Here is a 15852-nt window from a genome sequence, read left to right as displayed (position 1 = left end):
TTCACGGATGCAGTTCAAGAAGAAAGTCCTCTTTTAAAGTCATTAACATATAGATTGGGTTCTTTGGAAGAGGAAACTTGGAAATCTATTACGTTCAAAGAAATCTTTTATTCTTCACACCTTTAAAGTCATTTAACCAGTTTATAATGCAAAGGCAGGTGATTGATACTTTTCCTAACAACTATATTTTAGAGAAGTAGACGCTCATCTTTCCCCCATATATTTAGAGTCACGCTTGATGTGACTCCATTACTCTCAAAAAGGAACATGGTTATTGAGACAAGGAATGGACCAGTGAGAAGCATGCTGGCTTTTTTAAGGATGCCCACAGTCACCTATTTAAACACATCTTTACAAAAATTCTGCCGCAGTTAATTCCTAAGAAACCACTACCATATAGTACCAGTCTATGGTGACTACCTTTAAGTAATATCCATGAAGACATTTGTTCTCGTTTCCTTTTGTGATTAAATATTTATTACAACTTTACGGATGGTATGCCTATGTATTTGAGTACATTCACAGTGATTTGGACACATGTACTCTCTTCTGGGATGAAATGAAATAGATTGATTTAAGATGCCAGCATTTTAAATACAACTCAACCTCTGAAAATACTTTTTGTAGTTTCCTACAAAACTTCCTTGGCTAACTCATTAAAATAAATACTATGAGCCAGGCACGGTGGCTCAGGATTGTCGTCCCAGCACTTTGAGAGGCTGAGGTGGGTGGATCACTTGAGCCCAGGAGTTTCAGATCAGCTTGGACAACATGGCAAAACTCAATCTCTACAAAAATACAAAAATTAGCCAGGCATGGTGGCACGTGCCTGTAATCCTGGCTACCTGGGAGGCCAAGGTGGGAGGATTGCCTGAGCCTGGGAGGTCGAGGCCGTGGTGAGCAGAGATTGTACCACTGCATTTCAGCCTGGGTGACAGAGCAAGACCCTGTCTTAAATAAATAAATAAGCCTCTTAGTTGAATTGATTCATAGTATTCTATTTTTTGTTCTCTGAAATGATAGATTTATTACAAAGGTCATCTGGGAAGAGCTACTGCTTTAAGTGTAACTCCTGAAATGGAAAGAGTGAAGAAGAATCAAGAAAATATTAGCTCGGCAAGTGGTTTTCTTCATTTTAGACTATCACAAAAAATGTCTTTTATTATTTACTTGCGGTCCTCTTTTGCTTGTGAAAATAAACCTTATTTTCAAGAAACATTTGTGATACATCCAATAAGTACACGTGTTATTTCAGATGACTTCCAAAAGCTGCCACTGCAAACATTTACATTATCTTGCAACTCTTTATTTCCAGATGTGACCAACAGTTACGTTCAAAGCTTACTTTATAATTATATTCATTTAAACAACGATTCATGCTGTTTTAGCCATGTCTTTGAAAGTGATAAAGCCTTTGATGTGTGCGTTAAATAACTGTCATTTTACTGAAATATTTCATTGAACATGGATTGTTAAATGCCGTCTGCAAAACAAAATAGGAGATGAATCATTACTCCCACTAAAGACTTACAGAAAATAATCCTTAAATACAATTAATGTGGAATTCAGTTGCTCACCAAAGTCCAGTGGTGCACATTAGTATCTTATTTGAATATTGTGCTTCCTCGTAGTGAAGATCAGGGCTTCAATTCCGAATTGTCCATAATGCCCTCAGGTCCACAATAAGCAGTATCCAAATCTTACACCTAATCAGTTTCATAAATGGCAGTGTTCTGATGGGCAGCTGTCAAGAACACCGGCCCTTTTCTTAGCACACCCTAAATAGCTGTTTGCCTGAGAATCAGCGTTTAGGCTTTGCAATTTACAGCTTCCTAGTAGCATTTCTGTCCACTTGATTTCTGTCCACATAAATTACCTTTAAGTTGTGGCTGCTTAGAAGAACAATTAGATTTGTTCCTCATTGTTTCTTATTACCTAAGCAGAAAAAAAAAATAAAAAGAAATAGAGAGTAGGTTGTATGCATTTTTCAACACTCTTATGGTAGAAAATGGGGAAATTCAGAAACAAAATAACTTTGGGTTCTATTTAATAGTTTTGGATTTTCTCTGTTTAACTTAAATATGGTAACCAGTTTGTGTGTGTGTGTGTGTGTGTGTGTGTGTGTGTGTGTGTGTGTTTGAGACACAGTCTCTGTTGCCCAGGCTGGAGTGCAGTAGCACAATCATAGCTCATTGCAGCTTTGAATTCCTGGGCTCAAGTAGCTGTCATGTCTTAATCTGTCACATAGCTGGAACTACAGGCACATGCCCAGCTAATTTTTTTTTTTTTTAATTTTTACCTATAGAGATGGGCGGGGGCAGGGGTGGGGTCTCACTATGTTGCCCAGCCTGGTCTCAAATCCCAGGCCTCAAGTAATCCTCCCACCTTAGCTTTCCAAGGTGCTGTGATTACAGGCATGAGCCACTGGGCCTGCCAGATTTACAGACTAGATAGTTAGTTACTATTGGTCATTCACACATTTGTTTTCAGTTGATAGATTTAGGTCATTTTGCAGGAGGCAGTGGAGGAGATCTTTGAAAATTTTAGGTTGCTATTCTAGAACAAAATTTAATTCACTGAAAAAGTTATCTGGAAAATAATTTCATGTATGTTGCATATGGTTTCACTCATTTCCTAAAGCTTAAAAAAGTGATGTCATGTGTTTTCTTATCATTGTCTTATGTCTGCTGTTTACTTTGCAGGTAAAATATACCCAGGACCGTAAACAGATGAAAGGTAGACCAAGTCTGATTTTAGATACACCTGCTATGAGACATGTTAAAGAAGCACAAAATCATATTTCAATGGTAGGGTTCAACCAAATCATTCTTAAAACATGCTAAGGAATGGCCGGGTCTAGTGCACGGATGGCATTACTTCACTATTAATCTGATAACTAACAAAGCATGGAAACGTGGCTGGCTTGTCTTTTAGGGGAGGGGCATTTCTAATCACACTGAAATGTAATGGAAATATTTAGTCTAATAAAATGATTTTTCTCAGTGACTTTTTCTGGTGTGTCTTTATTTCTAACGTGACTGCTATAAACTCATGGTGTGAAAGACATTCGTGTAGACATCTTTCCAATTAATTCTAAGACAAAATTTGGTCTGTTTGCCTGTCATTAAGAATATTTAAAAAAGTGTATTTTTGAAAGTGTGTTTTTAAAAATGTGTGTTTTTAAAATGTTATCAGATGTAATTTACCTGCCATAAAGTTTGCCCATTAAAGTGTTCAATTCAGTGGTTTCTAGTATAATTTACAGTTATACAACTATCTCCTGGACCTAATTTCAGGACATGAAAAAAGTGTATTTTGAGGTACAAGTTTTTGTAATTATATTAAAAATGGTATATATCGTTACCTATAAAATTTTAAACTAATTTTAAATAATGCCATTTTCATGAATGATTGCCTGGAGATAGATATCACTTTATTGGATATTGAAGGTTAAGAGATAGGAAATTTAATTTATACTTAAATTAGTATATTTTAGGAAGTAACCAAGATTTGAGATTATGTATTTTTTACAACCTCTCACTAATAATAGATATAGTTTTACATATAATTTAAAATAGATACGAGCTATAATGATGAAAAGCTTTGTGAAAATATCAGCACTTGATTTCTGATGCTAAGAAACTGAAGTTCCAGACTTTAGTTTTGGAATATTTGGAAAAGATACATATGTGTAGACAATCTGCACGCAGTCAGTGCAGTATACACCTGTCCTTTAATCAAAATGTTGTGAAAGAGGTACCTATCAGCAAAATTCAGTATGTTGATTTTTCCTTTTTCAGGTAAAATACCATGAAGATTTTGAAAAAACAAAGGGGAGAGGCTTTACTCCTGTCGTGGACGATCCGGTGACAGAGAGAGTGAGGAAGAACACCCAGGTGGTCAGCGATGCTGCCTATAAAGGGGTCCACCCTCACATCGTGGAGATGGACAGGAGACCTGGAATCATTGTTGGTAAGCTGATGGCCTTTCTCGGCAGGTGTGTGTGGTCGAAAAGATCGTGTTTGCTCTAGCTTCAGAATTACCCTCTTTAGTCATCTGACTCCTCGTTACATGTTGGGTGTGGTACCAATTTAAAACGGACCGCAGGTAAAGTAGTATTTTTGTACGATGTGTAATGGGATTTCTGGCTTTCACCTGGTATCATATCAAGTCTTTTCTATTATTGGAAGCTCTGTCTTTAATACCTTGCTAGTGTTAAGAATGTTCCTCCTTGTTAAGCAAAGAAGCAGAGATACGAGTGATCACAATGGTTGAACAATTATTTTGTTTTTCTTCAGCCCATGTGCTTGGTCAGTGTGTTGTTCTGTTGACATCATGTGCATGAGTGGCAGAAATAACCATATTGCATTTAGGTCCTTTGATCACAAACAGACATGCCAGGGGTGTTCTGATGGTATTCCATAGTAGTAATAGCGCTATGGATAAGTAAATATAAATACTTATCTATAAATAGTAAAAATACTATTTCTGGACTGGAGTAGTTAAGAGCCATCTGAAAGTCTTGCAATTAAGAAAGCAAACTTTTATTCCTGTTCTCTGTTTCTTATAGTCAAGGGAAATCCTAGAAGGATATTTGTTGAATGGTGGCTGAGATACCAGAAAAGATCATACTGAAGTATAAGGCAGGGCTAGGAAGGATGGTTATTGATTTTTCAATCTGTGTCAACATTTCAAAACTATTGTCTCCTTCAGAGCAGTTAACCTCTGAATTATGTAGTATAGTTATACAACTTAAAGAATATTTTTGGTATATGCCACTCAGTAATATCAGTGTTTTCTTTATCTTCAAAAGTAGGAGCTTATTTTTTGGTACTAGTGAAAGGCCATAGAGGTAAGTTATGTGGGGAAAGTGTAAATTTGACAGGGTAAACCAGTGTACTGAAGTCAGAGCACTAAGTAACTTCGATGATTATACTAAAGTGACTCTGAAAGTATTTTCCGAAGAAGGATTCCAAACATCTTTGTAGGCAATTGATAGCTTTGCTGATCTGCCAGAGTTGATTACTTAAAAGGATCACATTAAGTTGGATGGATGGGTTGTGATGTTTTCATTAAATGTGACACCAAATTAGAGTTTCATTGCTTTGTGCTAAGCGGATGGAACTATCTTAAGGGATAGTGCAGGGGTTCTGATTTATCTCACTTAGGGTGGAACTGCTCAAGTCTGTACAGCTTACTCCCAGGCCCTGCACACATCAGAGGTCAGGAATGATGGTGAGGTTGTTGCTAAAAACCATGAAAATGTCCAGACCGTGGGCTTTCAGAATTCAGTACTCAAAACCATTGAGGTTGAAATTATGATTGTTTTATAAGATATAAGATGTATAACTCTAAGTTATTTACTTACTTGGCAATCCGGAAGTCAGTTTATTTATTCTTATTGGGAAGAACTGTTTTCCATTGAGATTTCCATAATTGGCCAACATTAAACTTTCCAATGAGCCATCTTCTGTATCAGGCATGAAAATACACGTTTAGAGATTTTCTGAGGAATTCAGGTTAAGCCAATTTGTGCTGCTTCTATTTTTGTTGGAGGCTCTGCTACTTCTCACGAGCTGTGTAAACTTGGCCAAGCTACACAATTTCTCTGTGCCTCAGTTTCCTCATCTACAAAATGAGGATGGTATGTATGAAACTTAAATTAATTAGGTGTCAAATGAGAATAGTGCCTGGCATATGGTCAGCACTACATAATATTAATTAAAAACGGACAAGCAAATTTCCAGTTCCATTTTATAAATTAATTGTTTTTGCTCTAGCTCCATTTCTGCCATATGTCTGTAACTAGGTTTTTATTTTCCAGTTGTTGGTACAGCTGTAAGTAAACAGCTTATTTTAGAATCTGATGCCCTTTTGTTGGAGAGACTGATGAATTCAGAAGTTACTGAAATACGAGGAGAACAAAGTGGTTTGCACAGTCTGATCACTGACTATAGCAGGGGTCCATTGACAGCAGGAAGCTGATATTATTTCTTTTTTCATTCATCGTATTTCCTTGCTGTGTGCCTTGCTTATAACACTTTTTAAATAAGTGTATCTTATTAGATACACTTAGCTTGCACTCGCAGACTCAGAATGAAAACTAGACTTGCCACCACTCCACATTTTAAATATTTATTTCTGTTATAGGAAGGGAAGTTTTTCTGTTTTGTTTTGTTTTTTAAACATAAACTTCTCAATTGTTTCCTATGAATTACTCACATGTCCTGAATCAGAAGCTATAATCAAACGTTTTGCTTGTTTCAGCCTGTGGAGAGCAAGAGCGATTGGGGATTTGGGGGTGCTGTGGGGGATGCATATAGCTGCCCCATGTGCTCCTGTGTACCTGTGACGGGTCACAGGTACTTCAGCAAGGTCTGGCAGGGCAGCTCAGTGGATAGAGCAGGCCGCTTCAATCTGATTACAAAGATTTCTTAACAGATGCTTGTGAAAGCAAGTGTTTTTTCATCCTCTTCTGAAGTCAGCAGCACTGTGAGTTTGTCTGTTACATGTTTGCTTTTTATATCTACTCCTTTGCAGACTTTGTCTTGACTCTTTTGGGGACTGGCTTTTTTTTTTTTTTTAATTCCTTCTTGATGAATGTTGATTTCTTCCTTTTGACAAAAGACCTCAAAGTTTGGCGCACAGATCCTGGCTCCGTCTTCGACCTCGATCCCCTGGAAGACAATATTCAGTCTAGAAGCCTACATATGCTCTCTGGTATTGCTCACTTTTGGTTTTGTCCCAAAATTGAAACCACTATGAACTGTAGAGGTTCATTATACTGTGTAATGTAAATTTTAAAGCTGAGAATTTGGCAAACCAAAAAAAATACTATGCTACTTTTAAATACAATTAATCATTTACGAAAAGAAAGCTTGCAAAAAGACTTTTTGATATATCTTAATTAGTCTGTCCTAGATTCATTTAAATAAGCTTTTTATTAGTAAGAACGCTTTTATAGAATTTCTGGGTTTACAAATACAGTTATTTGGATTTCATCAAACTGCTGAGACAAAAGGAGATTTGTTTCATGAAATACATTGTTATAATTTTTTAAAGGTAGGTTTAAGGAATGATATACAGAACAGTAGAAAGGTTTTCTATAGGGCATCAGAAATGTCTTAAAAGAAATTTTCAAGTATCTTTAAAATTTTCTTTGACATTTTATGTAATATAAAATGAATAGTTTACATAGGAAGCATAGTTAGCTTTTAACTTAGATTGCAAGTTCATAATTAAAGGCAAAAAAATGAATAGTTGGGGTAGGAATGATAGCTTGATTTGACATTTCAAATTCTCTGACAGTTATACAGTTATGTTAAACAATAGATAGCTATGTGATTTAGATCTTGCTCTAAACCCTGATTTCTACTCTATATTTAATTGTTGATGTGAATAGAATTGAATACCCGAGGCAAAGTAGGAATTCTAGTACTTTTATAGTCAATTTCATTCATATAGTTAGCCAAACAGTGTCACTTGATTTTCTAAAAATAAAGAAAAGGCAACAAATACTATATACCTGGTGACAGTTTAAAGGAATTTTTAAAACCACGCTTTACGATTAACAAAAATTTATTAGTTTACCAGTGTTTCTTAATCCTTATCAATTTCCTATCCCTTACCTGTCCTTTAAAATTGAGACTTAAAAAAGCATAAAATGACGGTTAAGTCCCTCATGTAGTTGATGCAATGCATGCTGAAGTTTGGCAATAGGTGCCTAGAGCTGAGATTTTGAGTTATTCTTTACTAAGAGATTGTTTTTCTTCTCTGTTAAGCTTTTAAGTAATTTTTTTGTTGATTTTGTTTTTCGAGTCACTTAATCACACATGTAAATATTTTCCCTCCAATATAGAAAAGGCGAGTCACTGTAGGCGACATTGGTCTCGATCCCATTCCAGCAGTACTTTTGGTACAGGTCTCGGAGACGACAGGTCAGAAATCTCAGAGATTTACCCTAGCTTTTCATGCTGCAGTGAGGTAACAAGACCGTCTGATGAAGGAGGTATCAAACATCCACCGCTTACAAAGAAGATCGATTCGTTTTTTAAGTGTGTCACAAGAGTGTCTTTAACATTCTTTTCACCTTTGCATGAACATGTAGCCTGGCTGTGTTTGAGAATTTAAAATTAAATTCAGAAAGTTAATAGTCCTTTTGTTTTTTTAAAGAAAAAACCCTACTAATTTGCATTTTTGCATGTTATTTTTCCTGCTGTCTTACTTCGCTATTATCACAGCAATGGATTTGTAATGACAAAAGGGTCTTGAGATTTGCTACTTGAGTCTGTTTCACAGGAGTTGTATGTGATAAATATACACACTACACAGTCAAAGCAGAAACTTGAGTTCTGCATAGTTTGTATCTGATTTCCATTAAGAAAAAAAATCAATCTTACAGTAATATTGGGGTGCCTAAGAGGTTACAATGAATGTGTATATGTTTAAATATTAATGTAAACTTGCAGACAGAGTTAGATCTTGCCAAAAGAAATTGGGCATAATACTTGGGAGATGAGAGGGTTTTTTTTTTTTTTTTTTTTTTTTAATGAGAAACACTATTGATTGTTAATCATCTTCTCTCCATTTTATATACCCACTCTTTTCCTGTATCTTCTGTTTTCTGCATCCAGGCTGATGGATTAAGCCTAGAACTTCAATGAATTTCTTTAGGATATTAAACTAATTTTACTTATAAAGCTGTTTTTAAATGTTAAGACTAAAATGTTTCCTCACCTCATTGCAGTTATATTTTAGTACAGCAAGGAGGGGGAAAGGACTGAAGCATATGAGAACAAAAACAATACCGAATTTCCCTTTCAACTCAAAGGTCATATTGTTGAAATCTCAAAGGCAGGACATTTTGAGATTGAGCAACTTAAAACCTTGGTGGTGCGACTGAGGCGATGATGAAGCTGTGAAAGATTTTGTAACTCTATAATTGTTTTTTTGCACTCATTACAATGAAACACTAATGGGAATGACATTTATTATATTCTATACATCTTGAATTATAAATCTGGACTAGCTTTACTTTGGTACAAATTTACTAAAGGTCTCCTTTCTGCATAGCTAATGAAATAATTATAAACTAGTTGTTTTATTGTAGGTAAAATATACATGAGAAGATCTCCCCTTTTTGTGTCTGTCTGAATTGCTAAAGAAGGGTTCAGTAACTTCCTGATTACTTTTTTGATAGAGTCTTGCTCTGTTGCCCAGGCTGGAGTGCAGTGGTACAATCTCAGCTCACTGCAACCTTCACCTCCTGGGTTCAAGTGATTCTTGTGTCTCAGTCTCCTGAGTAGGTGGGTCTACAGGTGTGTGCTACCACACCTAGCTAACTTTTGTATTTTTTATAGAGACGGGGGTTTCGCAATGTTGTCCATGCTGGTCTGGAACTCCTGACCTCAAGTGATCCACCCGCCTCGGCCTCCCAAGTGCTGGGATTACAGGTGTGAGCCACCATGCCCAACCTCTGATTACTTTTTTTGGACATGGGGTCACTGATTTTTCCCCTCAGTGTCCTTCCTGGTTCTGTAAATGCAAAATAATATTGATATTTAAAGAGATAAATAAAACCCAAAGCAAATACAAGAACTAATGTTGATCAACCTTATTTAATGTTACTCAGTTCAGCATATTGGAATTAATATCTCTCCCAAAGGCAACGTACCAGAGAGTCTTTGTTTCATGAATCACCCTTTACTTCACGTCTGTCTCCCCAGCACATCATTCATTCATTTAGTCACCAAATGTTTACTGAGTGCTGTTTGTACACCGGCCAAGAGCTTAGATCTGGCAGTGCACACAGCAGTGAGCAAAAGAAACATACATCCGCTGTAAGTGGCTTAGAGGCTGGTGGGGGGACCTTGACATTTAGCAGACACTTACACAAGTAATACATAATGATGAGCAGAATCAGGCCTGTGAGGAGGAGGAATAAGGGCTACAATAACAGGGCAGCGGCATCTGGCCTTGATGTCAGGGGAGCCTTCCTTGGGGAGGGGATGTTTGAGTAGAGATGTCAATGCTGATGGACGTTAATGAGGCTGTGGGGCTTTGAGAGAAAAATGTTTCTGACAGGACAGAGCATGCAATATCTGATTGGATAGAAGCATGCATTGGATAGGACAAAACATTGAGATGTTCAAATGGAAGCATCACATACACAGTTAGAGTTTAGAAGAGGAGGCCGCGCTGGAGGTCAGTTTGGAAATCATCATCCAAGTCTATGATTTAGGTCCTGAATGGAGAGATCAGGTTTTCAGAGGCCCTCTGCTTGGATGCCTCTACTCCCTCTGCAGCAGCAGACCACACCCACCTCACTTATCTCTTTTCATTCTCTTCTCCAAGGCTGTAAAAACCTGCTGCTGTTAATCACCTCTTTTTCTTCTCGAGCCCACATTCCTTCTCTTTTCTAATTATTTCTAGCAGGAGGACCCTATCCTAAGCCAAAATGAATGAGAAAATGTCTTATTGGAAGAAGGTATAGGCAAATATTCTTGCATTTATACTAGAATTTGAGTAAGAGTAACACACTGATAATCATATTTTTTTAAAAGGGGGAATTTCATACTCCTTCAAAGATGTGGGGAGATTTTGGACAGCAGCGATGACTCAGTGACTCAAATAATGCCTTGTAAGAAAACGTTGACTCTTTTTTTTTTTTTTTTTTTTTTTTTTTTGAGACAGAGTCTCACTGTGTCACTCAGGCTGGAGTGCAGTAACGCGGTCTGGGCTCACTGCAACCTCTGCCTTCCAGGTTCAAGTGATTCTCCTGCCTCAGCCTCCTGAGTAGCTGGGAATGCAGGTGCATGCCACCACACTTGGCTAATTTTTGTATTTTAAGTAGAGAGGGGGTTTCGCCGTGTTGACCAGGTTGGTCTTGAACTCCTGACCTCAAGTGATCCACTTGCCTCAGCCTCCCAAAATGCCGGGATTATAGACGTGAGCCACTGTGCCTGGCCAAAAGGTTGACTCTTTGGAGTCATTTATAAATTTCTGTTGTTCTCAGTCCCCTGTTTTGAGGCCAAGATACTCTGTCTTTAGGGACATTTCCTATTTTAAAAAATAGATACTGAGGTATGAAGCAAAAGTGATGATGTACCAATAAGTTGTGTAACATAAACACAAGTGACAGTATGCCCACAAAAGAGCCGTATGAATTTGAAAAGATTTTAGGATACGTCAGAATATGCTAATTTGGTTTAAGTGAAGCAAAGCACATTCTACCAGTTGGTACCTGATGTCTGTATTCAAATGATTAGTGACATAGATCAAACCTTTTAAGTTCAATACCGCCTCTCTGCTTCCCCCTTCCCTGCAGAAATCTCCTTTCTGAGCTTCCCAGTTTGCTAAGTGTCAACTGCAGCTTTCCAGCTACTGAAGTCAAACCCTTTGGAGTCACCCCTGACTCTTGTCTTCCACTCACACCCCACATCCAGTTCATTGGCAAATCTTGTCAGCTGGACCATGACAAAAATATCCAGAATCTGAGTGCTTGGCCCCACCTCCATTGTTGCTACCCTTGTGTCAGCCGCTGTCATCTCTCATTTGGACAATCATAGTTGCCTCCTGACTCGTTTGTCTGCTTCTGCTCTGGCCACACCATCTTCCACCTAATCTGTTCTAATCTGTTCTCCACCTGGCATCTGGAATGATCTGGTGGATCTGGAATGATCTGGTGGAATCATCTGGAATGTTCCCTGCTCTAATCTGTTCTCCACCTGGCATCTGGAATGATCTTCTTGGAGCCCTGGTGACATCATGTCACTCTTCTACTATTTTATTCTGAATATAACCCAAATTTTCATCATTGTGTACAAGACCCATGTCCGATCTTGGGCCCTGGCCATTGCTCTGAACTAATTTTCTGCCATTCTGAGTATATTTATCCACTCTCACCATTTCCGGTTCCTTTGCTTTACTCAAACTTTCCAAGAATGCTTCCCCCAGGGCTTTGCACACACTGTTACCCCATCCTGGATTACTCCTGCCACCCCAGATGTTTGCTTAGCTAAGTGCCATTTTTCTTTATGTTTCAGTGGGCCTGCAGCATATTCAACATTGGAGCCCAAGACTAATTCTGATTCACCCTCTCTTAAGTGGAACGGTGCTCGGTTAGTTTCTGCTAATGTTGAAATAAATCATCTTACAGCTAGAGGCCATAATGGTAGGTTAGTCATGTGAACCCTTGTATGGTGATGAGGGTTGATAAAGCAAATGATCCACTTATCAAGAGAACTAACAGGAGGATGATTGCTAGGGGAACTTTGTATGGAATTGTTTGGGCTACTGCTTGAAGTGCTCTAATGAGTACATATTTTGGATTGAATGTCCAATGCTCAGGTGACTCCCTCTCTAACTACTAGAGAAAAAAGAGCACCCCTTTCCTGACCGTCTTTTTTCTCTGCATTTTTTCCTTCATAGCACCTGGTACCACTTCAGATATTATATATTGATTTATTTATTTGGCTCAGTCTGCAAGCCCAGCAAGATCAGAGATATTAGCTGTTTTGTTGACTGTTCTATCTCTAGCTCTTAGAATAAGCATTCAGCAACTATTTGGAGAGGGGATAAAATGGCCAAATGAATATTTTAAAAATGAGGACCACATGCATAAATATATGTAAGTATAATTATTTTTATAAAATAAAATTCTCTTTGGGAAGGCTTTCAAGAAGATTCTTACATTTTTGGTGATGTTTTGATATGTTTCGATGGCATTAAAGCATAGCTGAAAAAATACTCTGAAGTGGAAGCATTCTCAGTATTTTTTTTTTTCCTGGTACAGAAGGAAAGAAGTTTCCATGATTTCTCAGTGGCTTTGAAATTTAGGGTCCCCTTTGAAATGTGTGCTCTGCTGGGCTCTGGTGAGAAGGTGCTGATTGACTCTATAAAAAGTGGAGCGATGAAAATTGTTAGTGCTTTTAACAGTAACAGTCCATCATATGCATTTGTTTAAATTCTATCCTAGAAATTGAAAAGAATTTTATAACAATACTAGTTAGGGGTAAGATGAAGAAAGGAAATGTTTATAAATATTTAGAAATGCTATTTTTCTTCTGGATGTTGTTGATTCTTTTGAATTTATTTTATTTACTTTTAAAAACAAAATGTAGTTAAAATATTTTGGTTCAAGATCATCTTCCCAATACCACTGCTATAAGGGACTATTTTAAGGATTGATTTTTCTTTTTTAATGTTTCAATGGATAAATAATATTGTACATATGCTTGAAGTTCCAAGGAATGTTTTGATATATACACCATATAGTAATCAGAATGTGGTAATTAGCATATTCATCATCTTGAACATTTATCATTTCTTTGTATTGGGAACATTAAACATCCTTCTTCTAGCTATTTGAAACTACATAATATATTCTTGTTAACTATAGTCATCCTACAGTGCTATAGAACACTAGAATTTATTCCTCCTGTCTAGCTGTAATTTACATGATAAAATGTGTTATGTCCCAGAAAAATGTCCTTTAATATTTGGTTGTCTCCCTGCGGTCGGAGTGGGGTGTGTGGCAGTGGTGTCCTGTGGTGGCCGGAACCCTGAACTGGAGGACGAGACATTGGACTTAAGTCCCAAGGCTCTCACGACTCGGTCTGGGTTATCAAAGAGGTCATTTAACCTTATTAGGCTTAAATTTTGCATCTGTGGTAAGAATGGCGCAGAACAAGAAGCAGATATTTTATATTTCCTCAGCTAAGTGGCCTAAATAAACTTTTTTTCTTTCTCTTCTTTCTATGTGTAAGATTGTGTTTATGTTCTGAAAGGGGTCTGTTTTACTTTATGAATTAAGTAGTTGGGCAGTTATGAGAGTCACAGGTTTTGTTCCTTCTTTCGAGTTAGAGGAAGTTCTGATTGTTAGGACAAACGGTTGAACAATCAACTTATTTCGTTAAGGCAAAAGTACAAGGTTTTCACCATTCACATTTGGTTTTCTTGGGCATTAATATGTGAGCCTTCTCCTTTCAGTTTTTGTCATCATTTTGGTTATCTGTTTCCCATGGTATTTTCCCATCTTACTTTGTTCAGTATTTTCTTTTCTTATATGATTATTTTGGACTTTCTTTACTTTTCAGTCTACTTCCCAATGTATTACATTACCAAAGCTTTTTCATTTTACATCTCTACTGTGTTACTTTGATTTAAGAACAGAGGTTTTTATTTAACCTTTACCCAATTTTGTTTTGATTCATGAATAGTATTACTTGAAATTATCTTCACTGCCTTTTGGTATTAGATTCGCTTAACTTATATTTTATTTGACACACAGCTCCTTTAGTGGAAAGGATCCTGATGATTTCAGCTTATTTCACTGGGAGGTTTCCTTTGATCTTTGTGTTTGCCTCTATTTCATTGCCTGCAATGTGTATCTGCTTTCCGGTATTACTTTGTGTTTCTTTGGTTTTCCTTGACTTGCAGTTTTCTGGTATCACAAATACTGGCGTGTGCTTGCAATGTCACCTGGTGTTTACCTGCCTCGATTTGAACTTGTGTTCAGTTTTGCTTCAGGTATGCTATGTGTTTCTGTTTTCCTCCGGAAAACATAAAAGGATATGGGAGTGTGATGGGGAATAAAAAACAGATGCACTTTTCAAAATAGACATTTTCAGCTTTCCAACCTCATGACCTTTCCCATTTTGCTGTAAGAGAATCCTGTGGGGATGCCCTAGTCCTGCCTTAACTGACTGAAAGTGAGTTTCGAATTTTGTGGCAGTTTAACCCACCCTCGCCAGGCTGTACTTCCAGCATTTCATCCCATATAATATGTATTCAAGAGCTGCAAGAGATGCCTCAGTACATTCTGGAACTCTCAGTTTATTGTCCATAGCATTTTCAAGAGGGCAGTGCACCAATTGTGCAGCCAATTGCCCTGGTGTTTTACTGGTACCCATGACCCCATCTGCTCAGTCACCAAACATTTATCTTGTATCTCGTATGTATGAGATACTGGGAACACAAAAATACAATAAACAGTTACTGTTTTCAGAGAACTCACATTCTGGTGGGTGAACCAGTTGCGTAAAACCATTGCGCTCAGGAAAACATTGTGGAGTATTGCATAGGGTTAGAAATAGCCAAGTAAAGGCCAGGCATGATAACTTATGCCTGTAATTCCAGCACTTTGGGAGGCTAAGACAAGCAGGTTACTTGAGGTCAGGAGTTCGAGACTAGCCTGGCCAACATGGCAAAAACCCTTCTCTACTAAAAATACAAAAATTACCTGGTTGTCATGGCAAGCACCTGTAATCACAGCTACTCAGGAGGCTAAGACATGAGAATTGCTTGAACCCAGGAGGTGGAGGTTGCACTGAGCTGAGATCACACCACTGCACTCCAACCTGGGTGACAGAGTAAGACCCTGTCTCAAAAATAAATAAATAAATAAATAAATAAATAAATAAATAAATAAAATAAAAAGAGAGAGAGAGAGAGATAGCCAAGTAGAGAAATGGGAAAGGAATGTTCTAGGCAGGAAAAGGGCAGATGAGAGAGAGCATAGCGCATTGGGAACTTGGTATAGTTCAGCATATCTTGAGGCTGTGTGTGTAGATGGGCTGAAGAAGTCTGGAACTAGAGTGTGGGCAGTGCTGAACCCCAATCTCTGCAGAGGTAGGGCTCAAGGGAACATGGTCCCAGCACACTTTCCTTGGATTTTATCCTGTAGGAGACTTAAACGCTATTTAGCGGACCAATGACCTAGACTTGGAGTTGAGCGGAGTCTCTTCCGTGGAGGTTTAATCCATTCATGGAGCTTTTCTAAGAATCTGGTCTGCGTTGTTTAGATTTTCACCAAGAAATGGACTCCTCAGGCATCAAGAGACCTTCCCAGTG

At 37.7% G+C, this 15852-nt stretch overlaps 2 protein-coding genes across 8 annotated transcripts in view; one reads left to right on the top strand and one right to left on the bottom strand.

The window, feature by feature from the left end:
• The window catches only part of LOC126962727 (60S ribosomal protein L12-like), a 990727-nt gene that overhangs the window by 331491 nt on the left and 643384 nt on the right, over positions 1-15852 (bottom strand). The gene's annotated exons all lie outside the window — the stretch shown is intronic.
• Positions 1-15852, top strand: part of NEBL (nebulette) — a 378265-nt gene that overhangs the window by 341181 nt on the left and 21232 nt on the right. For 3 of the 7 annotated variants that reach the window (XM_050804043.1, XM_050804042.1, XM_050804044.1), the window contains 5 exons: positions 1024-1116; positions 2703-2807; positions 3801-3972; positions 6628-6720; positions 7859-8008. In XM_050804043.1, the coding sequence (XP_050660000.1) occupies positions 1024-1116; positions 2703-2807; positions 3801-3972; positions 6628-6720; positions 7859-8008 (613 nt within the window). The remainder of the gene's footprint in view (positions 1-1023; positions 1117-2702; positions 2808-3800; positions 3973-6627; positions 6721-7858; positions 8009-15852) is intronic. The other 4 variants (XM_050804047.1, XM_050804048.1, XM_050804046.1 and 1 more) reach the window with 3 other exon arrangements.

Source organism: Macaca thibetana, chromosome 9 (assembly GCF_024542745.1).
Source record: "Macaca thibetana thibetana isolate TM-01 chromosome 9, ASM2454274v1, whole genome shotgun sequence".
Taxonomy (NCBI): domain Eukaryota; kingdom Metazoa; phylum Chordata; class Mammalia; order Primates; family Cercopithecidae; genus Macaca; species Macaca thibetana.
Note: the sequence above shows the minus strand (reverse complement) of the source record. Positions and strands in the feature narration are given on the sequence as shown.